Source organism: Mytilus trossulus, chromosome 9, assembly GCF_036588685.1.
Source record: "Mytilus trossulus isolate FHL-02 chromosome 9, PNRI_Mtr1.1.1.hap1, whole genome shotgun sequence".
NCBI lineage: Eukaryota > Metazoa > Mollusca > Bivalvia > Mytilida > Mytilidae > Mytilus > Mytilus trossulus.
The window spans coordinates 30,181,635-30,207,987 of record NC_086381.1 but is presented as its reverse complement, the minus strand read 5'-3'; the positions used below and the strand labels follow the sequence as shown (position 1 = coordinate 30,207,987).

Here is a 26,353-nt window from a genome sequence, read left to right as displayed (position 1 = left end):
TGCAAAATTGTTTAATTGAGGAGCGAAAGTCAATGCAAAATGTTTTTTAGTAAATGAAATCAACTGTTACAGCTTGCAATTTCGTTCCCCTTTTTGAGCATTTAAAATAAGGAAGGGCTTTAACATATCAAATTAACAATAAATAGACTATTGTATTTTCAAAAAGTCTTTGTTTTAGACCTTTTTAATGTTGCCATGCTTTAAAAAAAATTATAAAATTGTAGGATGTTTCCTGTGGACGTTGCATTCAATCAGACACCTGTACATAACTTACTTGTATAATTTAAGATAATAAAACTATCATGGCGTACAACCGGTTGGCGTACAAATTATAGCATACATGCACATGAAGTTAAAAATATTTATTTTGGCTTCTAATAACATACCTGTACTAATGTATTTTAAGATATTTACTCTCATGGCGCACAATAACACACATCAACTCTCTTGATGTTAACTCTCATTGAGTAAAAAATAATAAGGAAGTACACCCCTAATTCATGGTCCCATTGCTTTCTATGTTAAGTTCCTCCGTTTCAAGCAGGCACACCTCTTTTATTTTAAGTTCAAATAAAGTGACAATCATTGCATGTCAAAGCAACACCTTCTGGTGTCCTGTACTGAAAAAATCAATATACCTTACATTGCATATAAGAAAGAACTGGTTCCCGGAACTTCGGATGTACCAAAACAGGTACTTCCGATCTGACAAAAAGGCAAAATGTACCCTCCTTTTTAAATTTCATGCCATTTTTTTATTATTCAAATTTATCAGTCAAAATTATTCTACAATGATCACCAGTCATGCAGCTTTCATTTGATAACAAAATTTATAAAATATTCTAAATATTTTGAAAGTTATGTCCATGCGTAGGAACTATTTTGTGTTAAATATGTACTACTTTCTGGTATGTACTTTCTAGCCGGGCCTGAATTAGTGGTGTTACACCATAATAGATGTTGTTTAGTATATTAACTCTCATTACGCACATTAGCGCACATGTAGTTTATGATATACATGCTCAGGGCGTACAATGACACACATGCAGTTTATGATATACATGCTCAGGGCTCAGGGCGTACAATTACACACATGTAGATTGCTATGTATAACTCTCATGGTATTAACTCTCTTTGCATACAATTACATACATGTAGTTAAAAATATTGACTTGTATGGCGTACAAAAACAAACTTGTTATTCATAATTTGCAACTGTACCATGTAGAACAATATTCAACTCATCATTTTACACAATGTTGAAGTATCAAACTCAAATAGAGTCTTCAGTTGATATAACATTTATGCAATTTGCTTATTATCCTGCAATTCGTTTGCCTTTGCACTTCATTTCATTGCACTGCAATAGAGGCGTTTATCATTGTTTTACTTTACTTACAAAGACCGCTATTTCTTTTATAATTAACCACCATTGTTGACTTTTTGTAAATGTTATCTTCAGACAAGTCACCATAAATTTATTTAATTTCTTTTCCAAATTATCTGCTAATAAAGTACCGTTTTCTGAATATCCCAAAAATATGTTGTTAAAACACTCTATTCGATTGTCACCCGAAATTTTCACACTTAAGCACGCATCTAATCGACCATTCTCTATCTTATCTGTAGGGTGTTGTTGAGACCCTGATAAAATGACAACTTTATCTAAACTTTGCGGTTCATCAAATAATACATGAATTGTATCATCAACTACCGGGGCAGCATGAGCCCAGAAGTACCCATCGTCTTTAGAGTATGCTAAATCTGGCAAAAAGTCTGGTGATGTTTTCAATGTCGTTATAACTTTAGCAGGTGGGTTATCCCCATGTAAGGTCTTTTTAATATTATCAAAATATTTGTCTTTTAAAGGTTGTATTTTCCCAGGCAATGAAGAATGAAATCCAACGTGTTGAAAAAGTGTCGGACGTCTTATAATGCGGCTTCCTTGTAAATTCAAAATGTTGAAATATATAAATGTATAGTCAACAGGTTGTTCTTCATAAAAAAGTAGTACCGTTTTAGCAAGTTTTTCTAAATATTTTGAATGATAAAGTTTGCCGATGAAGCCTAATTCTGAAAATTCTAAACAAGTCCAGTCCGTTTTTTGTTCTTCAATAAACTCCTTTATGACATTTAGGTATCCGGGCACTGTAAAAATGTCATCTTCCATCTGCATGTAATATTTTGATAGTTCTTTGCTATACAGCCATAAAAAGGCATAGTCGACATTTTGTTTTGACCGCCATTTTCTTTTTGCTATGGGATCGTTATATGTATGATTTAGATGGTCTAACGATGGGTAAAACTCTGTTGGTGCCTCTATTATTTGCAAAGTTCCGTCTCTTACTATTTTTGAATATTTTTGTTCTATAATGTTTGCCATTTCATCTTTCCATGTTGCATTGAAATCTGCGAGAAAGATGACAATATAAATATTCGGTATATTTTCTTGGTAAGTGCAGTTTAAAAGAGAATCCAGGGTTTCCAAGAAATAGTTCGATTGCTGCCGTCGCACTGTAGGAATACCTATTGTCAGAAATCCTGTAAAATATATGTCAATCTAAAATTATTAACGTACATTGTCAAAATAAAATAGCTACTGTCGTTAAGAAAACTTATTTTCAAACCCCTGTTTTTCAGCTGATTGAAATTGTCAGTTTTCACAAGTTCCTCCAATTCACCTTCTTTTATGTAAAGTCGACTTTTGCCAATGAAGTAAGAAAAATTAATTTATTCAACTTTTGTTTTATATGTTTTTGATTTTATTCGATTTCAACAAGGAAGGGATACAATTTTTTTTTTTTTTATATCAACTTTTTAATTGATGCATTTATCTTCTGTTATTTCCACAGTCAAAGGGTATCTTTGAACGACCCAGACAAACTAATTTACAATCTGCATTAAAATTGCAAGAAGGATGACGATGATGGATGGCTGGTCCACGTCCATGGCCAGCAGAAATTGATATGCATATTCAGGACGTGAACATGTTTAATGTTATACGAATATTTCCCCGCTTTGTACTAAACTGATACGCTGAGCCGGATTTTCAACGTGCTATTTTATAAGGTGACAGTCCGCTGTAAGACATATCACCTTACCTGGTCATCCGTACCGCTAAAGTATTTGTACTTACTCCTAAACGCTGCTTGCTAAGCGGATAAACAGCAAATACTAATTTTTAAATTATTTTGTTTAACCCGGTCGGGTCCGAACCCAGGACTTCCGAGGCAGGCTGCAAGAATGATGTCGATAACCGCAATGGATAAATGTTTATGTCAAGTAAAACAAGTGATGTATTAACTGATTCACTTGTTAAAAATATATTTTAGAGGCAAATACACCAGAGGTCTATTTGACTATGAACACCAGACACAATATCATTCTTTTATCCATAATGTATAAAAAAAGAAGATGTGGTATGATTGCCAATGAGACAACTATCCACAAAAGACCAAAATGACTCAAACATTAACAACTATAGGTCACCGTACGGCCTTCAACAAAGAGCAAAGCCCATACCGCATAGTCCGCTATAAAAGGGCCCGATAAGACAATGTAAAACAATTCAAACGAGAAAACTAACGGCCTTATTTATGTAAAAAAATGAACGAAAATTTTATTTTATTTTATCCATAATGGTTTACTTTTACAAATTATGACTTGGATGGAGAGAAGTCTCATTGTCACTCATACCACATCTATTTATACATATAGACTAGAATGGCTATATTAATAAAATTGATAAATAATATTTACGCTGATTCGAGTTTTCTGTTTTAAACATCATGGCTGTTCTTTTCCAGTCTGGTGATAACGGTGGCTGTAAAATAAGGCAGAATACATATGTAAAGTTGATAAATGCATAGATATTTCTATTGAAGATGGAAGCTGCAGAAAGTTGAATAACTTTACTGTATTTGCTTTCACGAATATATAACCAATTTAGAAAACTAAGTCTGAATACACTGTACCTCACTAAATAAATTCTCGGTTACATGCACATATATAGTCATACAGCATAAGCCTTCGTAGGTTCAAATTGTTGCTTTCGATTAAAAATATCTTTTTTTAATTCTATTCGTCTGTTAAAAGCAACTAGTTTTTTTTTAATTTAAATATGACGAACCATTTTAGTGTAAAAGTTTAAGACATAAAAGAGATGAAGAATGACTTGAAACAATCTAATTAAAATATTGATCTCTGATTACGTTATACTACATATGAGTGTACTTATAACGTAATCAGAGATCAATATTTTAATTAGATTGGACTTGAAAATATTTATGATGAATCTTGTATTATAAAGAGGGTTCCGTATCATCTTAATGTCTACGGGAAAATTTTACTTTTGTCCACACGAAATTTTACTGATCTTCACATTTGAATACATTTCAATAATAAAGTGGTTTAAATGTGAGTAACAAAGCTATTTCCAACTTAAAATGACCCTATATCTGTCAAAAAATAATCGATCGTATAAAGAATGAAACACTTTTATGAAGTGCTTTTGACATGGACTCTCTTCAACGTTTCTTCCATTTAACTGATAAAATGTCAAAATATGTGAGAATCTAAAAATCGGGCAAACAACTGACGTAACATTAATGTGCAACATATTTGAGATAATGAAAAATGATTTTGTGAAACCGTTTAAAACAAAGAAACTAAAAAATGTTATTTTAAATATATGTGAATGTAAACATTAAGTACATATGCAATGCTCTCCAAATCTTCCTTAACCTGCATGCTCCAATATTTATCATGAATTGTTACGACCCTTCCTAGTGTTCGGACACCACCTCCGTATCACTTCTATGCATATACACTGTACGTAAACAGACTGACCGTAAACAGATCTAGTTTTCAGTTACCATTTTTTACATGTATCACGGTGTTTACTTCATTCATTTTTTGTTTACTTTATTCATTTGTTTTATCATGGTGTTTACTTTGTTAATTTTTTATCATAGTGTTTACTTCGTTCAATTTTTTTATAATGGTGTTTACTTTATTCATTTTTTGTCATGGTGTTTACTTTGTTCATTTTTTTATCATGATGTTTTAAAATTACTTTGATATAGGAAGATGTGGTGTGAGTGCCAATGAGACAACTCTCCATCCAAGTAACAATTTAAAAAGTAAACCATTATAGGTTAAATTACGGCCTTCAACACGGAGCCTTGGCTCACACCGAACAACAAGCTATAAAGGGCCCCAAAATTACTAGTGTAAAACCATTCATTTTTTGTCATGGTGTTTACTTCGTTCATTTTTTGTCATGGTGTTCAATTCGTTTATTTTTTATCAAGGTGTTCACTTTGTTTCACTTTTTGTCATGGTATTTTAAATAACTTCCATCATTTTTTATTATGGTGTTTATTTCGTCTCTCTTTCAATTATTTTACTTATTAACCATACCAAGCTGAGTACTTGTCTTGCAGTGATCTCGTCTCTGATACTTTGTGGAATAGTCAAAACTGAAAAAAATAAAGTACATTATATACAACTAATTAGCGTTTTTGTGGATACAAACAAAATACCAGGAAATTTCCATCCTTCAAATAAAGTATACTAGCGAAATGAAACTTTTTTTTAATAAGTTTTTGGGCCCATTTCTTACATGAATTACCTATGGCTAAGCAAGTATTTAGTTATTTCAAATATCACCAAAAATACAAAGTCCAGTGTTTGTTTATATATTTTCACCTTCAGGAAAACGTCCCTCAGAGTCTCATGACAATTTTTTACACTAGCCCCGCAGATTTATTTTGACAACCTACTGCATTTAGTTGGTTAAATCTTTTGAATAAATAAATGATCATGAATAGTTAATTTACTTTACAGTTTATTTTAACCAAAGGCAAATTCAAAGTTTAGATGCAAATTGACCATTTCAAAATTAATTTAATCCCTTGATTGCCTTTCTTTAAATAACAGTTACATGTTGTTGACACAGCGAAATGTGTCGCTTGTTTTAAATGGCAACATCCCGCTAACATGTTTTACATCGTCACATTATGTATTGGTGTAAAACAAGGCTGCAAAATATCACCATCATTATTTTCTGTGTATGTAAACGATCTTGTCGACGAAATGAAAAATCTAAATCTTGGTATCCCGATCAATGAGTCGTGCATTTTGTCTATCCTGTTATACGCTGACGACATTGTTTTACTAGCACCAGAATGAAGAATCCCTTCAAATGATGTTAAATGTAGTCAGCAAGTGGTGTTCAAAGTGGATATTAAGTTTAAATTTTGAAAAGACAAAAATAATACATTTTCGTTGCCCTGCATCCCCTCGATCGAACTTTAACTTTCTTTTTGGAGACACAATTGACTATTACAGTTAATATCGATATTTAGGATTGTGGCTTGATGAACATCTAAATTGTAAATTTACAGTGAGGAAAATAAGAAAGTCGGCAAGTAGAGCTCTCTCCGCACTTTATACAAAGTTCAATTCCTGTGGCGGAATGGACTATGACATATTTACAAAACTATACGAAAGCCTTGTACAGCCTATTTTTTTTTTTATATGGAGCGAGTATTTGGGGCATATTAGAACACAAACAATTAGAAACTGTTCAAAACAAAGCATGCCGATACTTCCTAGGTGCTTTTAGGAACTCTTCAAACCTAGCTATACGTGGAGACATGGGATAGTCTACGGTAAAAACAAAACAAAATATCGAAGTTTTAAGACTGTATTTTAAAGTTACAAATTTAGATGGAAATAGGCTCGTTAAAAAGATACATGAATCGAGTAAATCAAAACAGCGCTCGTGGAATTCTCGTGTACTGAAATTTATTGAAAAAAGTGACTTAAATTCTTTGATAAACGCTCAAAATCTGACAAGCCGACAAAAAATAGTATGGTAAAGGACAAGTTAAACACTACGGATGCGGAAAATTGGCTACGCGATGTGCATAACAATCGAAAGTGTGAAAATGGAAATAAACTTAGGACGTTCAGACAGTATAAAAGTTATCTTCAGCCAAGCTGTTGTGTGAAATTCGTCAAGTTTAGAGACTACCGTGGAACTTTATCAAACTTTCGTTGTGGCTCCTTACCACTCGCCATATAAACAGGACGTTACACCAAGCCAGATACACCTTTAAATTAAAGAATTTGTCAGTTTTGTGATGGAAATACGATTGAAACTGAACAACATTTTTAATGAGCTGTAATTTTTATTCGGACTTGAGAGAGGAACTTTTAAATTCACCCTTTTTATCAACCTATGTTTTTATTATCCTGAGTGTAGAAGAGAAATTTAATTATATTATGAGCTGTGATGAAATTCATTTTTTTGTTGGCTAAAACATTGCATTTGTTGTTCAAGAGGAGAAAGATAAATTTATAACCTTTAAAAAACTTAAATTTTTAAATTATTATTTATTAGCATATTATTTAAGATTTTTAAATCTCTACCCTTTTTGTTCTTTTAAGTTAAAAATTGTTAATCTACGAGGTAATTGTTTCATATTTTTAAATTTTACTTTTGAAAAATGTATTAAATTGTCTATGCATTTAATGAGCATGAGGTAAAAGTGTCTCATGTGTCTTTTAAGGCAGGAATCTAATATATTTTTATGCTGTTTTTATCTGATGTATTATATATTATGTATAATGTTAGAGTGTGACACTGTAATAAACTGAATACTTATTAACTTACTACTGTATGTATGTGCCTGTCTAATGTCAGGTGCCTGTAATTCAGTGGTTGTCGTTTGTTTATGCGTCACCTATTTGTTTTTCGTTTATATTTAGTACATAAATAAGGCCGTTAGTTTTCTGGTTTATATTGTGTTACATTGTTACGTCGGTGACTTTTATAGCTGACTATGCACTATGTGTTTAGCTCATTAACGAAGGTCGAAATATAAACTATAGTGGTTAAATTCTGTGTCATTTTTGTCTCCTGTGGAGAGTTGTCTCATTGGCAATCATACCACATCTTTTTATTTTATAACACATTAACTTTTTAAAAGTAAATGAGTCATGACTGGGATGAAGGACAAAGTAATCTCATACCAAAAGAGGTCAGTTATGTAAAGACGTACCAACCGTATCATATACGTTGACGTATCCGCATCTGCAGATATACAAAAAAACAGTATGTGATCCCGAAAATTCAATTTTATGTACTTTCAATAATGCAAATGGGCGACTGATTAATTTCTAATGCAGAAATTTAAAAAACAATAAGGAATTTTCGACTTTTTGTGGAATATGCAATCCGACTTTTAAAGATATTCCAGAAAGCTGGAACAGTTTACATGAATGATAGGAGTGAATACGGTAAAATTGTTGGTTTCACGGTGTACGAACTTGTGCTCACGTTGAACCAAATTGTTATTTGACAAATAGAGTGATACTCAGTACTGTTTTATCAAATGTGCATGTATTTTATTTATGACATCTGACAACTCGTATTGCTATTTCCTCTTATGATAACATAGCAAAGGAACAATATTCAAAGTTCCCTCTACATGTATTTAAGTAGTACAATTGATTTTTTTGTGTTTATTCATTGTAAGATCTTGGAATGTGTTTTTTTAACTAGGTTATTAAGGATTGTGTACGATATTCGTGTACCTGCCCTACATTGGCTCCTTTTTATAATTCTTTATTTCGTAAGCAAATATACAGCTCATAGGATTAAATTCATACACAAATTATACAGTTTACATAAACATATACATAAACATATACAGCATTAATATATAGCGGAGTTTGGCATATAATTTACATTGGTAATAAAGGTACAAAACAAAAATCAAGTATTACGAATTTTAACGGCATGTAAAAGTAGTTGATAGAACCCCCCCCCCCCCCCCCCCCCTTTTTTTTTTTTTACAAAACACCACTTTCATAAATATTGAAAGTGTATGTTTGATTGTTTCAAAGGGATTCAAATTAGTTTTTTTTAAATGAAGCATGGTCTTATTAATAAGCTCGGGATCACATAATATTTTTCGATATATACGATACGGTTGATACGTTTGTAAATGACCGACCTCTATTACTGATCATTATGACAAGTGCATACTAAATACCATTGCCTTATCATAAATTAATATTCCTACAGTATAAGTAAGTTAGTAAGTAAGTAAGTAAATAATTTATTATAGTGACATTTGTCAATATGTACAGATTATATAATAAACATACAAAAAATATGATAAATATTAATACACCAGGCCTTATTATCGTGTACTTGTACTTGGCTGCCAAACTATGGCAAGCACAAGCAACGAGCGACGAATAAACTGTACGTTGTTCAATACATTTAGGTCAGAAAACGTGGAACATGCTTTAGCTATTGTCATTTACATTGAGTTGTCGTCTGCCAGTGCAGAAGCATGGAGATGAAATAAAGATTGATTTGAACAACGTACAGTTTATTCGTCGCTCGTTGCTTGTGCTTGCCCGGGTCCGACACCATATCGTGTACTTGGCTGGGAGACTATGACAAGCACAAGCAACGAGCGACGAATAAACTGTACGTTGTTCAAATCAATAAAAAAGACTATGAACGACAAATGATGACGACGACTGAATGCAACGGATGAAACAACTGTTACAGCTCATATTGACATTTTATATATTAAGTACATGCATGTAATATGAAACAAGGTCAGATATACAATGACTTAAGCAAGATGGTCGACAATAGTGTACTAGGTTATCACAGCTGCACTTTATTGATCAATATGGGTGTGGAATGCAAAAAGACTTTTTAAATAAAAATTAACTATAACATGTTTAAAACAACCAACCACAAAAGATGAAATTCAGCCTGTTTAAGTCAATTGTCTTTACATCTTCGCATGACTACACCGATATGAACAAATTGCATGCTAAACACCCTTATACAAAAAGTAAGCCAGGAGCTGTAAATAACTCGAAAAATAATATAAAATGTATCTTATTTTACCAAAAATAATTTTGTAAAAAATTAAACTCACAACTTTGTGTCCTCAAAACAAGAAGAATCGGTAGAATCGCTGAAATAGCAGAAATAGCAACTAGTACACGCACTAACCCAACTGGTCGAATCATCTTCAACAACATCTGGTTTGATCAGGTTATACGTATTATACACCTTATACACAAACTGCTATGTTAAAAAATCATTCATATGCTAATACTTGTTTGCCGTTATTATTTAGTGAACGCCTGTCACCATAATATCAATGTTATTATTTGTCTGTTTAATTTAAAACTTTTCTAAAGAAAGCTTTATACAAAATTCATCTGAACTGAATTAACACATCATTAGGCAAATACCCATCGGCAAGAGGGTAACTTGAGAATATTAGATGTCCTACAATTTTCAAATTCATTTGGATGTTTGTTTTTTCCGAAACTGTCATGTTTAGGTTGTAAATGGACACATTCCACATGGTTCAAACTTTTGTAATATCGTATCGTATTTTTCCAAATAATGAGCAAATGATAAACAAACAAAACAAAAATTATCACCTGAGGCAGTAAATCTAAGTGGAGGTAATACAAGCTGTACCTTTTTACTGATACATTTCATCTTACAGATTTCTGATTTTTTACAGGTGTTATTTCTGACAGAGACAGATATGGCAATGAAACAGTAGATCTCTTTGTCCGTTATTTAACTTTAATCTACCAAATATGAACATGATAAAAGATAATAGTTAAATCCAAAAGTAAATCTTCACACTTTTATTTAACCCACTTAATGTGCCTAAATGTACTGTTTGAGATTGATGCATGTATAGTCAGTCAGGTTTACATCTTTTGTAGAAAAGCAAAATATTTTTTAAGTATATATCTGTGCTTCATAAATGTCTAAGTTATGAGAGTTATACAAGGTATAAAAATTCACTGTTACAATGAGAAAAGAGAGTTGTTTTTAAAGTCACAACGACGAATCATCTCCTACAGTTCAAATTGCCAACACCAACACGACACATCCTAAAATTTGTTTGAGATATTTGCCACTGGACGTTAGGCAACCAGCTATCAGTCAATCCCATACGTCGCAACAATCTACTCAAATTATCGTCTTATAAATCTGAACAAGTGATTTTATAATATTTTGATTTATGTAGTATACCTAATTATTTTGATAAAATCATGTTATCTTAAATATTTAAAACACGATGGTTCCATTTACAATCACCTTTTAAAGTAATCCCCAAGTGTTTATGATCAGGTATGTTTATTTCTGTGTTAATAAGTCGAAATGAAAGGGTTTCTGATCAGTTTTGTCTGTTAGTAAAATATATTATTACTGTATCTTTATATTATTAAGTAAAATCATTTGAGATATGTTGTAGCTTTTACAAGATCAACAATGAAATCAGACTTATAGTTTGCTACGCCAGACACCAGACGCACGTTTCTCGTCTTCATAACAATCATTAGAGGCGCTTGGGTCATAACTTAGGTAGAAAAAGTAAACTCAATACGAAGTTGTTTGATCGACTGATTTTGTTTAACGCCACTGCCAGTACTATTGGCTGTATTGTGGTGATCAGTTTTTATTGTTTGAGGAAACATGAAAAAAACCTACCAACATTCGACTGCACATCCCTAGTCACTTTAGATTGGAGTTGATAAATTAAGAAGTATTAATAATCGAAAAATGCTGACTTACATAATTTACGACCATCCCATTTTATGTAGCTCTCTTGTCGGGTTAGGAAGAACATTTCAGTTTGTATATACCTCAGGTATCGACTAAATTTATAAGATATAATTGTAACATACCTGGATTTCTGGTCAGTGTTAAAACTTTCAGAATAATTATGATAAATCCTGTCATTAAAACTAAAAACTTATGTCGTTTACTAAGCCGTATCATCTTTTTCTTTACTCAGTCTGAAAAATATATTTCCTACACTCAAAAGTCTTTATGAAAATCGTCTTGCCATTGTATACATGTCAAATTCCGATTACTTACAGATAAACTGTATCAACTTACATTTTGATAAAATAAACAGGACACATATCCAGTATCATAAAGGTTGTTAAATGTATTGGGTCAATATGATATTGATTCAATATAAATATAATGTCATTGGTAATTTAAATTTAATATACAAGTCTTCAGTGAAGCTTTCATGTACATATACCGTAGGTCATGTCACTGTCCACACACAGGACGTAGTAACCATGCATCAATTTTCATCTATCATTGCCGTCTAAATTATTCACCCTTATGAAATAGAAACATTATATTAAGATTACAAGAGCGAAATTATTCGTAATGCTCTTTCCAAAGGGTACCAGCGGTGTTCCGTATTTTACTGTTCGAAAACTAGGAAAAAACTTGCATCAGTTCCCGTTTATAGAAATGCTAGTGTTGCACAACAATAAAAACGCTCTAACGTGAAGAAATAGAGGATATTTTCTTTACTTTGTAAAATGTGAATTTGATTTTCTAGATTTTTTAAACTTAACTTCGATTAAAAATAATTCCAATCCTATATCATCCAATCATAACCCGTACAAAACCCGTGTAAAAACATGTTTGCGCTCTTGTAACCATAATATCATTGAACATTAACATATCATGGCATATAATTGCAGATGAACTGGGGTCTTACACTGAAACAGCCTTCTTTAAAAGTGTTAAAAAATGTTGATCAATGAGGTAGGGCCAATTTCTCCTGGATTAACTAAACACTAGAGCAATTTTCAAAACCATCTTTCTAATTCAATCATATAATAACTAACTATTCTTCTTAACAATTATCTACATTATAATTAAACGATTACAAACTGCAATTTTCAAAAAGTTTGAACATCTCCCAAAATTGTATCAGAAGGACGTTGTAATCCAAAATTTACAGTTTTTTGTATAATGTCTTTTGAATGTGGATTGATCTGTGTTCCTTGTACTCCAAATTTTTCAAATAGTATTTCGATTCAGCACCATTATGACTTAATCAACAAGATGAAGAACTAAATGGACTTGTGGAATTATAGAGAAACCCATACAAAGGAAATTGATCGCAATCTTATAAACGCAATGCTTGTTATTTGACAATCATAGGTATTTATTATGTAACTTAAAAAAGTAAATTCCTCATTCTTTTCAAAATTGTATTAGTTGTATAAATGTTAAATGAAAAGGCTTTCAGTTTGGACCAATACAGGAGTAAGCAAATCAATGGCGGGTTCGACAGTCAAACACATATTTGCCTCTGTCACACAGAGGGGAGAAGTGCCTTCTACTGAAACCTCTCCTAACATATATATATTGTAATAAATTGTTTTGTCTTGATAAGTCTTACCATTTTACCATAAGCAGATGTGGCATACTTGTCAATGAAACAACTATCCACTAAGACCACATGACGTTGATATATATAACTATATAACCGTATAAGGCCTTTAAATTGAAGCATTGGTGCTCGCCACATAGCATGTTATATACCTGGCCACCCAATGAGCAATGTAAAACAAATCAAAAGAGAAAGACAACGATGTGATTATAACGAAAACTTTTAGGACACAGAAAGAAAAAAAAATTGTCTGAACCCTATTTTCGTTTAGTGTGTTACACCCTCGCACTTTGATATGTTAAACAGCAGCAATCTAGCGTGTTATACCATCAACTTCAGCATGTCATACCATTGCATGTCAAGCAAACTATAAAGCTGAAACTGATAAGATATAATATTAAATGTATCTGACTTTTTTTAGGTTCCTATATAAACAATTAGATATTCTTCAGATGAATATATAAAGCTCACCATCCTAGGTAAATCTACCCGACATGGACAAAAGAATACTCAAGTTAACCCCAAATAGCTAGAAACCAGGCAACATAGAAGTTATTTTTAATCCCTATGAATGTGTATAATAATAAAATTTAAATATACGTAATATAATATTATATTCGAAGTCAAACAAAAAAGGACAAATAGCCTTTCAGCAAAAACACTATGAAACAGTAAAATAAATAAACTAAATTTCAATATTGAGTTACAATTTCCAAAGAACATAGGTTTGGGCCCATTAAAACGTTTAATCCCGCTGCAAATGTTTGCACCTGTCCTAAGTCAGGAATCTGATGTACAGTAGTTGTCGTTTGTTTATGTAATATATACGTGTTTCTCGTTTCTCGTTTTGTTTATATAGATTAGACCGTTGGTTTTCCCGTTTGAATGGTTTTACACTAGTAATTTTGGGGCCCTTTATAGCTTGTTGTTCGGTGTGAGCCAAGGCTCCGTGTTGAAGGCCGTACTTTAACCTATAATGGTTTAATTTTTAAATTGTTATTTGGATGGAGAGTTGTCTCATTGGCACTCACACCACATCTTCCTATATCTATATATAGTTATCAAAGGTACCAGGATTATAATTTAGTACGCCAGACACGCGTTTCGTCTACACAAGACTCATCAGTGACGCTCAAATCAAAATATTTATAAAGCCAAACAAGTACAAAGTTGACGAGCATTGAGAATCCAAAATTCCAAAACGTTGTGCCAAGTATGCCAGACGCGCGTTTCGTACCACTGTCCAGTCCAAAATATATAATGTATATGATTTTTACCGTCCGTCGTGGAATTATACAAACTGCCTCAACCGGTTTTTTATAAGGTTTAAAGTACATGTTATGCTTACAACACCGGCTGAATTTGCAGGTCCTGTATTTTATGCATGTAGCAGAGAATACTAAACAATAACTATAACATGATAGTCCCCACACTCCCATGCATTAATATAAACCTTGATGTCGTAAAATGTAACCTTATATTCTGCGTTTTATCCTTAGATATACTTTTGCTCAAATATCACATTTTTTTAATTGTAGAAAACTATCTTTTTTCATTAATTTTATTATCATGGTATAAATTGTATATATCACGCCTTATGTATTTATAAAGGTTACTCGGGAACACGTGTATTTGTTTACTTTTAACACGTGTGTTTAAATCAAAACATGTTTATGTTTAATTTGATTGGACCATCAGTAAGTTATTACCGGTTTAAGTTATATCAATCATGATAACTTCATGCTAGAATTTTAGCGCTAAAATTATAATAAGATATCTAGAATTGTCATTCGAGGTTCGCCTATCCGACAGAAAGGTTCGTTTTTTCTTAAATCGCCACTTGGTAAAATGTCCGAATCTTCTCCACGTCTGGAATTGAATGAAGACATACTACTCGAAGGAGATAATAGTTTACCGCCACCTAATATTCATAAAGCAGCTGATAAGTCGTCTGATTTGGTAGATACTGTAGAGCTTTTTAAGACAATTTTAGACAGCAAGTTGGGTGAGTTGAAATCTGAACTCATACAAGAACAAGATTGCCTTAAGAGAAAAATTAAGGAGGACGTCACTCTAAAATTTAAGGGGGAAGGAAACAGAATTCAGTACACCTTTAACGAGGAATTATTAGACACTGTTAATAAACTTTCAAAATTCATCCCTAACTCCAATACTCAAGCCTATAGATTAGTTCTTGACATAACTGATAAGATCAAAAGCCGTAATAAGAAAATACGCATAGCTGATGCTTCCCCTGCTGGTTGGGGAACCGTTAGGGAATACGAATCCAATGCCGTGGCTTCAGATTCTGAAGATGAGAGAAAGATACGACAAGCTGAGACCAGAGCTATCCGTACCTCCAAGGAGAAGTCAAAATCTCGCCAGCAACCTTACCCTAAAAATCCGCCTCGTCAACAACCTGCGGAATCTTATGGTAACCCTGCTTACGCTCAGCATTATCAACGTAATCAGCAACAGCCCTTTCGTGGGAGCTTCGCAAGGCGTGAGCCTTGCTCAATCGACACGTGCCACTACTGCAAGCAACAAGGCCACTGGAGAAAAAACTGTCCTCTTCTCGCCAGTCTCAGGTCATCCAACAGCAACTCCACAACCTACCAGAAGTAGTAAAGTAGGGCCTGAACGTCACTCTCCAGTCATAGTGAATGATAAGTATTTAGACACTATTAATGACCAATTTTCTACATGTTTTGTTGATAACGATTATATAGAATCTTTTTTAGATCAAGTTCAATATTTTGAAAATTGTCAGTCATATGATAAATTTAAAGGGGTGAAAGGTAGATTAGCTTGTCATGTAAAGTATTGGGAAAATATAGGTGCTTGTACTTTTGTGCTTGATACAATAAAAAATGGTTATGTTATTCCATTTATAGATACACCTTTTAAAATGTACCACAGAAATAATAGATCAGCACGGCAGAATACTGAATTTGTCACAAAGTCAATTGAAGATTTAGTTCAAATAGGTTGCGTAATTAAAGTGCCCTTTCAACCATATGTGGTAAATCCATTGAGTGTTGCTACTCAAAAGTCCGGTAAGAAACGACTTATTTTAGATATGAGTCAATTGAATAAACACATAAAGCGCGAAAAAATAAAATTTGAGGATTGGAAGTTAGCTATACAATATTTTGACAAAGATATGTATCTGTTTAAGTTTGATTTAAAATCTGGTTATTTTCACTTAGACATATGCTCACAGCAACAGACTTTCTTAGGTTTTCAGTGGGAAGGTCAATTTTATTGCTATACTGTTTTAGCTTTCGGAATTACTACCGGTCCGTACATTTTTACTAAATGTTTGAGGCCACTAGTAAAATTTTGGCGTGGAAACGGTATAAAAGTTGTTTTGTATTTAGATGATGGATTTGGCATGAGTCCAGATGAAAATACATGTAATGAGCAATCGTCCTTCGTAAAAAGGTCTTTGATTGATGCTGGTTTCCTTATTAACGAGGAGAAGTCTGTTTTTAAACCTGTTACCGAGTTAGAATGGTTGGGAATAGTTTGGAACTCGAAAGAATACAAATTATCTATTACTCAACGTCGAGTTGACGATTTGATTTTCTCATTGAATGTCATTTTGGCTAAATTTCCCTATGTTACAGCTAGATCTTTAGCTCAGGTTGTAGGTAGAATTATTTCTATGACTCCCGTAATCGGAAATGTGGCTAGAATTATGTCAAAGTTCTGTTACATGGAAATTGAAAGTAGAATTGGGTGGGATATTCCCATTACAGGGTACAAACCCGTCGAGGTTTTATCAGAGTTAAAGTTCTGGTTAGAAAATGTCACCATGATTAACTATCGTAATTTATGTCATTACAGTAAATCTTCTGTTGTCATATACTCAGATGCTAGTAATATTGCCGCTGGTGCATACACCGTTGAATTAGAAAATAAGATTTTCCATAAGATGTGGACATGTAGTGAAACGGTACAAAGCTCCACATGGAGAGAGCTGAAAGCTATAGAGTTGGCCCTTTTTTCTTTTAAGAATAGTTTCACAGGAAAAACTATAAAGTGGTTTACTGACAATCAAAATTGTGTCAAAATTGTTAATTCGGGAAGTATGAAAGAAAATCTTCATGTTATAGCAAAATCTATTTTTTCATTTTGCATTCAAAAAGGAATATCAATTGACATTCAATGGATTCCCAGAAAAGAAAATGAAAAGGCTGATTATATCAGCAAAATGGTTGATTTCGAGGACTGGGGAGTCACACATATATTTTTCAATTTTTTAAATGATATGTGGGGTCCTTATTCGATTGACAGGTTTGCAAGTGTCGAAAATAGAAAAGTTATGAGATTTAACTCCTTATTTTGGCAACCTGATTCTGAAGCAGTTGATGCATTTTCTCAAGTTTGGACCAATGAAAATAATTGGCTAGTTCCACCAATTAATCTTGTGATACGATCGATTAAACACATTATAGCTTGTAAAGCTCGAGGCACGTTAGTTGTGCCTAAGTGGATTTCTGCTGCATTCTGGCCTTTGATATTCGATAAACATCTGATTTATCAAGATTACGTAAAAGATGTTATTGTGTTTAAAAATACTGATGGTATTTATAAGCAAGGTTCGAATAAGAATACGATATTCGGAATTGAACCGTTTGGTTCGCCAGTTTTGGCTGTTTTGCTAGATGCATCTTAGACATGGCCCTAATATATATAGATATATTTTAGCAGGCATGGTCTGTTTGTGACATGGCCCTAATATATATATAGATATATTGTAGCAGGCATGGTCTGTTTGTGACATGGCCCTAGTATATGTATATTGTAGCAGGCATGGGTGTTTATGTTGACATGGCCCTAGTATCGGTAATGATATTGTAGCAGGCTTGGTTTTTTATTTGACATGGCCCTAGTATCTATAATGATATTTTAGCAGGCATGGTAATTTGTTTTACAGTTTATGGCCCTAGTATCTATAAAGATATTGTAGCTGGCGTTGAAATATTTGAATATATATATTATATTTTACTGTGTATAGAAATCTGAAATATGCTAATAATTCGTCCTCTGTATATGTATATAAAATGTTATTGCAATTTTACGTTTTTCAGATATTTTTTCAGTAGGACATTGGTCAGACTTTAATTCACAAGTTGCCTCTAATAATGATCTCAGCAGTTTGTTCAAACAGTTACCAGAATTCCTTCTTTCGTCCAAGGCTGCGAGTACTCAGAAGAAATATAGATATGCCTTCAATTCATGGTGTAAGTGGACTAGTCAATATTCTTTTTCACCATTGCCAGCATCTCATTTACATATTTCTTTATATTTAATTCATTTGTCTGAAACTGCAAAATCGGTTTCAAAATTAAATGATGCTTTTTACGCCATAAAATGGGCACATAAATTAGCTGGCGTTGCTGATCCCAGTGAAAATAATCTAGTTGCATCTGTTCTTGAAGGGGCTCATAGAAAAATAGGTCATTCAGTTGTCAAAAAAGAACCTATCACACCACATATTTTGAAAAATATTGTATGTAAATATGCTAATAATACTTGTAATTTAAAAGATGTAAGAATAGCATGTATGTGTTTATTAGCCTATGCTGGCTTTTTAAGATTCTCCGAGTTAGCTAACTTGAGAAGGTCTGATATACAGTTTTCCCCTACTTACCTTACACTTCATTTAGTCAAGAGTAAAACTGATGTATATAGGGAAGGGAAAGATGTTGTCATTTCAAAAACAGGGAATATTACATGCCCGGTAGATGTACTTCAGCGTTATCTAAAGTTAGCTGACATTCCTGAAGAATCGAATGATTTTATTTTTAGATCTATTTGTTATTGTAAATCTTTGAATATATACAAACTTAGAAAGAGTAGTCATATTTCTTACACCAGAGCCAGAGAGTTATTGTTATCTGCACTTGACAGCTTAGGTCTTGATAAAAAACAGTTTGGCTTACATAGTTTGAGGTCAGGAGGAGCTACTGCCGCGGCAGAAGCTGGAATAGATGACCGGTTGTTTAAGAAACACGGGAGATGGAAAAGTGATAAAGCCAAAGATGGTTATGTTAAAGAGAGTATACTCAACAGATTGTCAGTATCTAAGAATTTAGGCTTGTAATATATATTTTTTGTCCCCCCTTTTTCTTTATGTCCCTTTCTTTATCAATCGAAGCTTTCTGTGCTGTCGGGGCGAGCTGATAACCAAAAACTGTGTTGAGTTTTTACTTTGTAAATGCTTTATGTTCGTTTGAAGTATTGAATAAGAACATAAATGTATTTATAAAGGTTACTCGGGAACACGTGTATTTGTTTACTTTTAACACGTGTGTTTAAATCAAAACATGTTTATGTTTAATTTGATTGGACCATCAGTAAGTTATTACCGGTTTAAGTTATATCAATCATGATAACTTCATGCTAGAATTTTAGCGCTAAAATTATAATAAGATATCTAGAATTGTCATTCGAGGTTCGCCTATCCGACAGAAAGGTTCGTTTCCCACCCACCCACCCCTTTTTATTAAGACTTCATAGGAATGTGAATCAGTATGTTATGTAGAAAATAGTTGATAAAATACATGTATGTAAATCGAAATGATTTTTTTCTTCAACTTATAGAACATTTTTCTATTGTAGATTGTGTTTATATGTGATGGCAGCGGTCGATGACAGCAAATTGGACATTTGTTTATTGTTTATAATAAAAATAAGCTTTCTGTGCTGTCGGGGCGAGCTGATAACCAAAAACTGTGTTGAGTTTTTACTTTGTAAATGCTTTATGTTCGTTTGAAGTATTGAATAAGAACATAACATAAGTTTATCTGATTTATGAATCGTTCTCTTACAGTCTAACCTTTAAATTCACTTATAAATATACTCATATCTTATTATACCAACACGACATTTGTAAAATACATATCACTTTTGACAAAATCAGAGAATTATCTAAGATAACAAAACTTTGTGATGTTTAAATTGTTTTTCAAAGAGTTTGTTTATATTCATTTTAGGTCATTGTGTGTTACGATATTTATAATAAATTCAATCTTGATTATCATCAGATATTTTGCTTTGGCCGTTCCTGATGAATATATTCAAATGAACGTCGGACGCATACAACTTTTTTTAATGTTATTTCATTTGTAATAAGCACGAATATTATAAACTTTGATTATCCGGGTTGGTGCTGAGTCACTCACTCAAGTTTATGTATTCCATTGTCACACTTACTTGAGAAATAAGTCGGTCCAAAAACTAGAAAATTGGAAGACTGCCTTCACTATGAAATATAAAACAGTATTTAGGACTACTAATACAAATATCAAATCATGACTGATTTCCACATAGACTAATCGATAAAGTTATTCCTGTCGTAGGGAGAATAAGTTGTATTTTGCTTTATCCGTTCCTGATGAATAAATTCAAATGAACGTTGGACGCATACAATTGTTTTTTTAATGTTATTTTCATTTGTAATAAGCACAAATATTATAAACCTTGATGATCGGGGTTGGTTCCGAGGCACTTACTTAATTTTATGTGTTCCATTTTCACACTAACTTGAGAAATTGGTCGGTCCAAAGCTGAAAAAGCGAATTCATAGTATTACAGCATTTCAACACCCCAATAACGATTGAGACTAAGTTTGGTTTAGTTTGGCCAAGCAGTTAGATTAAAAGCAAGTCACCCCATGGTAGTCTTAAAATAGTTACTGAAAACCCCTTATCATTATTTAAATCAATTTTCAAGTTGTGACCATTTGCAATTGTCGTTATTACAAACTTCACGTATAGTGTACTATAGTAAACCTTATGTTCTATTTTCAGCCATGACAGTCATGCTGGTTGGATGACAGGGTCATCAGATACTTTTTAAATCAAGATACCATATTGAAAATAGTTTCTGCGTTTAATTCTATTTGGCCCAGTAAATAAAGTAAAAAAGAGTTTGGTAAAAGATAACAAAAAATTACGAAAATGTGTGGAAAATTGACTACAAAGGGCGATATCTCATAAATGAGTCAGTGGACAATTTTGATCATATTGACTTATCTATAGAGCTTACTTTGACGAACATTTTTGCAATTTTTTTTTCTAGAATCACCAATGTAAGGGCAGCAAACCAACAACTGTTTAGCTGATGCATCTGAAAATTATAGGGCAGATAGATATTGACCTTATAATTTTTTTTAACCTGCTTCTCTAAATTGTTTAGTTTCAGAGAAATAAGCCAGAAACTGCACTTTACCTTCATTTTCCATTCTACCCATGGTGGCTATCTTGATTAATGATTGGGATAATCGGATGTATTTTTTAAGCTCGATACACTACGGATGATTTAGGCCAATAAAATTGAGAATGAAATTGGGTAATGAGTCAAAGAGACAACAGCCCGATCATAGAGAGGACAACGGCTGAAGGCCACAAAATAGTCTTCAATGCAGCGAGGAATTTCCGCACCCGGAGGAGGCCTTCCGCTGGTCCCTAAACAAATATGTATACTAGTTCAGTGATAATGGACGTCATACTTAACTCCGAATTGTACACAAGAAACTAAAATTAAAAATCCTACAAGACCAAAAAAAGGACAGAGGCTCCTGACTTGGGACAGGGGCAAACATTCGGTGGGGTTAAACATGTTTATTTTTAGATATCAACCATCCACTATACCTGTAGGTAGAAAAAAAAATACGCACATTAAAACCCCGTTTAAGAAAAGTTTGAGTCCGATGTCAGAATAGGTTACAAAAGTAAATAAACAAAATAACAAAGGACTACTATCAGTTTCTGACATGCCAGCTCTCACCCTTAATTAAATGGATTGAAATATTATGTCTTCATCATATGAATATAAAGCACAATTCATTCCGTTAGGGGTTAAGTATGATACCATCATAAAATATATAATTAGAGGCTCTAAAGAGCCTGTGTCGCTCACCTTGGTCTATGTGAATATTAAACAAAGGAAGCAGATGTATTCATGCCAAAATTGTGTTTTGGTGATGGTGATGTGTTGTACATTTGAACATCTTACTTTACTGAACATTCTTGCTGCTTACAATAATCAATATCTATACTGAACTTGGCCCAGTAGTTTCTGTGAAAAATGTTACCGGTAGTAAAAATTTCCAAATTTTATGAAAATTGTTTAAAATTGACTATAAAGGACAATAACTCCTTAGGGGGTCAATTGACCATTTTGGTCATGTTAATTTATTTGTAAATCTTACTTTGCTGAACATTATTGCTGTCTACAGTTTATCTCTATCTATAATAATGTTCAAGATAATAACCAAAAACAGCAAAATTTCCTTAAAAGTACCAATTCAGGGGCAGCAACCCAACAACAAATTCTCTGATTCATTTGAAAATTTCAGGGCAGATAGATCTTGACCTGATTAACAATTATACCCAATGTCAGATTTGCTCTAAATGCTTTGGTTTTTGAGTTATAAGCCAAAAGCTGCATTTCAACCCTATGTTCTATTTAAAGCCATGGAAGCCATCTTGGTTGGTTTGGCGGGTCATGCCACACATTTTTCAAACTAGATACCCCAGAGATGATTGTGGCCAAGTTTGGAATAATTTGTGCCAGCAGTTTCAGAGAAGAAGATTTTTGTAAAAGATATATAAAATTTACAAAAAATGGTTAAAAATTGACTTTAAAGGGCAATAACTCCTAAAGAGGTCAACTGACCATTTTGGTCATGTTAACTTATTTGTAAATCTTACTTTGCCTAACATTATTGCTGTTTACAGTTTATCTCTATCTATAATAATATTCAAGATAATAACCAAAAACAGCAAAATTTCCCTAAAATTACCAATTCAGGGGCAGCAACCCAACAACGGGTTGTCCGATTCATCTGAAAATTTCAGGGCAGATAGATCTTGACCTGATAAACAATATTACCCCCATGTCAGATTTGCTCTAAATGCTTTGGTTTTTGAGTTATAAGCCAAAAACTGCATTTTATCCCTATGTTCTATTTTTAGCCATGGCAGACATCTTGGTTGGTTTGGCGGGTCACGCAACACATTTTTAAACTAGATACCCCAATGATAATTGTGGCCAAGTTTGGTTTAATTTGGCTCAGTAGTTTCAGAGGAGAAGATTTTTGTAAAAGTTAACGACGACGGACGACGACGGACGACGGACGCCAAGTGATGAGAAAAGCTCACTTGGCCCTTCGGGCCAGGTGAGCTAAAAAACATAACCCGTGTCAACTGGTTTTAGAATAGATGTGTTTAATTTCGATGCAAAGCCCCTACTTAATACTGACAATTGTATCGTAATTGGGCCGTGGGTAAATTTCCAACAATCTATGGCTTTCATGAATTATTGCATGCAAGTTTAACTCGTTTGAGTTATCATTTAGTAACTTTGTCATTGATGGTATTTGTGCCCAAATCAATCCTGTTCCAATTAAAATTTACAGTGTGTGCGAATCATTTGCTATCACTTATAGATTATCGTTGGTTATCTCAACGAGATTGATTTTCTCGCTTGAGCTGGTACAGCGAAAGTGAGAAAAGCAATCGAGTTGAGATGACCAATGATTATCTGTTCATCGCTATTCTACCTATGACGACGTTGTCAATTTCAATGTCAATTTCGTTAGCAACGCCACGTGGCCTCCTTAGTTTCTAGCGATAATTTTTCCATCTCAAGCGAGAAGCATGATATGAAAATTATCACAAAAAAAGATCAAAGGAAATTTGCACAAAATAGCGATAAATAAAAATACCAATAAACGAATTAATATTGACAAAACCACAAAAACAAAACTATCAACGTGGGCAAACAATCAAACAGTCTGACATATCTTTTGGGGAGGGAAACTACAGATATAAAAAAACGGCAATTATTGTATTTTGTTATCTCATGTGTTTGCCTGTTCCGTCTGTATTCCACGTTCATATCTGGCCGACGAGGAACATTTTTAATTTACAAACCAATGATTTTCTTTTTTTACTCACAAGGACAGTTTACTTTTGTTACTTTATTGTTTAAAGTTTATATGAATGTTTGTTGTCCTTGTTGTGATATAGAATTCAGATATCAAAACATTTCAGCATTGTTGAAAATCAAATACACCAAATAAATATAACTTCATTTGCTGTTTTCCTAATTTAAAAATATCTATAAATCTTAATAAGTATACATACACTAGACTATTATTACAGAGATCCCATTAAACACGACAGGTATCCTAGACTTTCAATTTATGGAGTTGCTGGGTTGTTTCTTTTCATTCCGCGTAAACAGTACTTAAATCCATATCAACTGCAATTGGATATATTTAAAACTATGTATGATGATACAACTGTAGGAGGAGATAGCCGGACAAACCATGATATCTTTATGCAGCTAGTACAGAAAAAAATGTCCAATTACCCATCAATTTCAGAATATTTATAAAATAAATCAAAATACTATGGCCATGCACGCCTCCATTATGAGTTTGAGTATCCTACAAAATATTAAATTTGTATCTCCAAAACTGTAGGAGAAGACAGAAGGACAAACAATGTATTCTTATCCTGACGAACAGCGGTTGCAAATTATCCCACCCGGCATTTTATCGAGGGGACATAAAACATGTGCTGTCTTTCTTAAAAAAATAATTATAATATAACAACGAAATATAAATAAACTGTGACCTACTTTTAAAGTGTTGAATTCCTCAAGATTGTCCGAACTTCACTGACTGCTTATTTTACGTAATATCTGTACAAATGATAAAGCAAATTATTATCGATTATCTTTTTACATAATCACTGTTGTCATTCGGTATATCGAGAAAAAGATTGCCGAAGCCTTGATATTATATAAATATTATACCAGGTATCCCATTATCGTCATGCTAATATTTGTTTACATAAACTAAAGTCCGGCATATGCCAATAGTGAAGTGAACTTCATCAATATGCGATACATTATAAAATTGTATGGCAATATGAGATTTAAAAAATAAGTGGCTGTGTATCGGTAAATAACTAAATTATATGAGCAAATCAAGTCGAGGAACATCGTATTATTTCTATTTTAAATTTTATTCAGAACTGCAAGAATGTTGGAGCTGTCGTTAAATGAAATTTGAAACCCGGAATTTATCAACCTTTTTACTAACATACATGTATGGTCAAAACGTTGAAAGAACACTTCATAATTCTTAATTTACTTACACCCATTTGAGCCGGCGCACGTAGTTTGTACTTAGTACATTTTGTTTATGTTCCATTTAATTAGGTGTTGGTAAGGATACTTATCATGCTTATTTAATGTTTATGTATAAGATACATCTTGAGGACGTTATCCCGAAGAGGTGTATATAATTTACACCAATATATATCTTTGGGAATGCAGAATGGTGGCTTTCAATAATGTAGGACAACTTGAAACCCGTTGCAACAATTACAATTCATATTATTGTGCAATAAATAATGTTGGACACGAACATCAAAACACGAGAGTGTTATAAGTGTTATACCATCACACTTAAGCGTGGCACACTATTGCATGTCAAGAAAGCCACTAAAGCTGAAACTGATAAGATATCATACTAAATTTATCTGTTAACATGAAATTCCTATATATATCATTAGACATACTTCAGATGAATATATTCAGTTCATTTTCCTAGGTAAATCTACCCGACATGGACAAAAATATACTCAAATTAACCCCAACTATCTAGTAACCAATCAACACAGCAGTTTACTTTCAATCCCTATGTATGTGTATAAGTAACTTTACTCATACTACGTATATTACATACAAAGTCGAATCAAAATCGTCAAAAAGCCTTTTAGTAAGAACCCTTTAGTTTAAACATATTTATTTAGAGTGGATTGGGAAACAAGTTTTGCAACTTATATTAATCCCTTTCCACTTTGCGGGTGCGAGTGCTGCCTTGTAGCGGCATTAGCCTACTCTTTTTCGAAATCTACAAGGGTGTCTTTAACGTGCAAGAGATATGGCTCTCTCTTAACACGGGTCAGCCATTTATCGTCCCCTTCCGACGGACTATCATCGTTTCCTTAAGACCATACTGGCAAATGGTGTCAAGGGAGAGC

At 33.0% G+C, this 26,353-nt stretch overlaps 2 protein-coding genes across 2 annotated transcripts; one reads left to right on the top strand and one right to left on the bottom strand.

Moving 5' to 3' along the window:
- Positions 1–347: 347 nt before the first annotated feature.
- Positions 348–25,065, bottom strand: LOC134685522 (alpha-1,3-mannosyl-glycoprotein 4-beta-N-acetylglucosaminyltransferase C-like). Its single transcript, XM_063545283.1, has 5 exons — positions 24,942–25,065; positions 11,761–11,871; positions 5,422–5,480; positions 3,760–3,823; positions 348–2,541 (listed from the first exon to the last, which is right to left on the bottom strand). Exons 2-5 carry the CDS (start codon positions 11,852–11,854, stop codon positions 1,379–1,381), a joined length of 1,380 nt encoding a protein of 459 aa, XP_063401353.1. The 5' UTR covers positions 11,855–11,871; positions 24,942–25,065; the 3' UTR covers positions 348–1,378.
- LOC134684545 (integrase/recombinase xerD homolog) lies at positions 17,999–19,392 on the top strand. The gene is made up of 2 exons (XM_063543837.1): positions 17,999–18,005; positions 18,377–19,392. The coding sequence occupies exons 1-2, from the start codon at positions 17,999–18,001 to the stop codon at positions 19,390–19,392; spliced, it is 1,023 nt and encodes a 340-aa protein (XP_063399907.1).
- Positions 25,066–26,353: the final 1,288 nt, after the last annotated feature.

Coding starts and splice junctions, on each gene's coding strand:
- LOC134685522 (XM_063545283.1), bottom strand. CDS start 11,854: ATGATACGGCTTAGTAAACGACATAAGTTTTTAGTTTTAATGACAGGA. Junction 3,824..5,421: donor CAAGACAAGTACTCAGCTTG/GTATGGTTAATA, acceptor CTTATTTTACAG/CCACCGTTATCACCAGACTG. Junction 2,542..3,759: donor AACAGAAAACTCGAATCAGC/GTAAATATTATT, acceptor TATATTTTACAG/GATTTCTGACAATAGGTATT.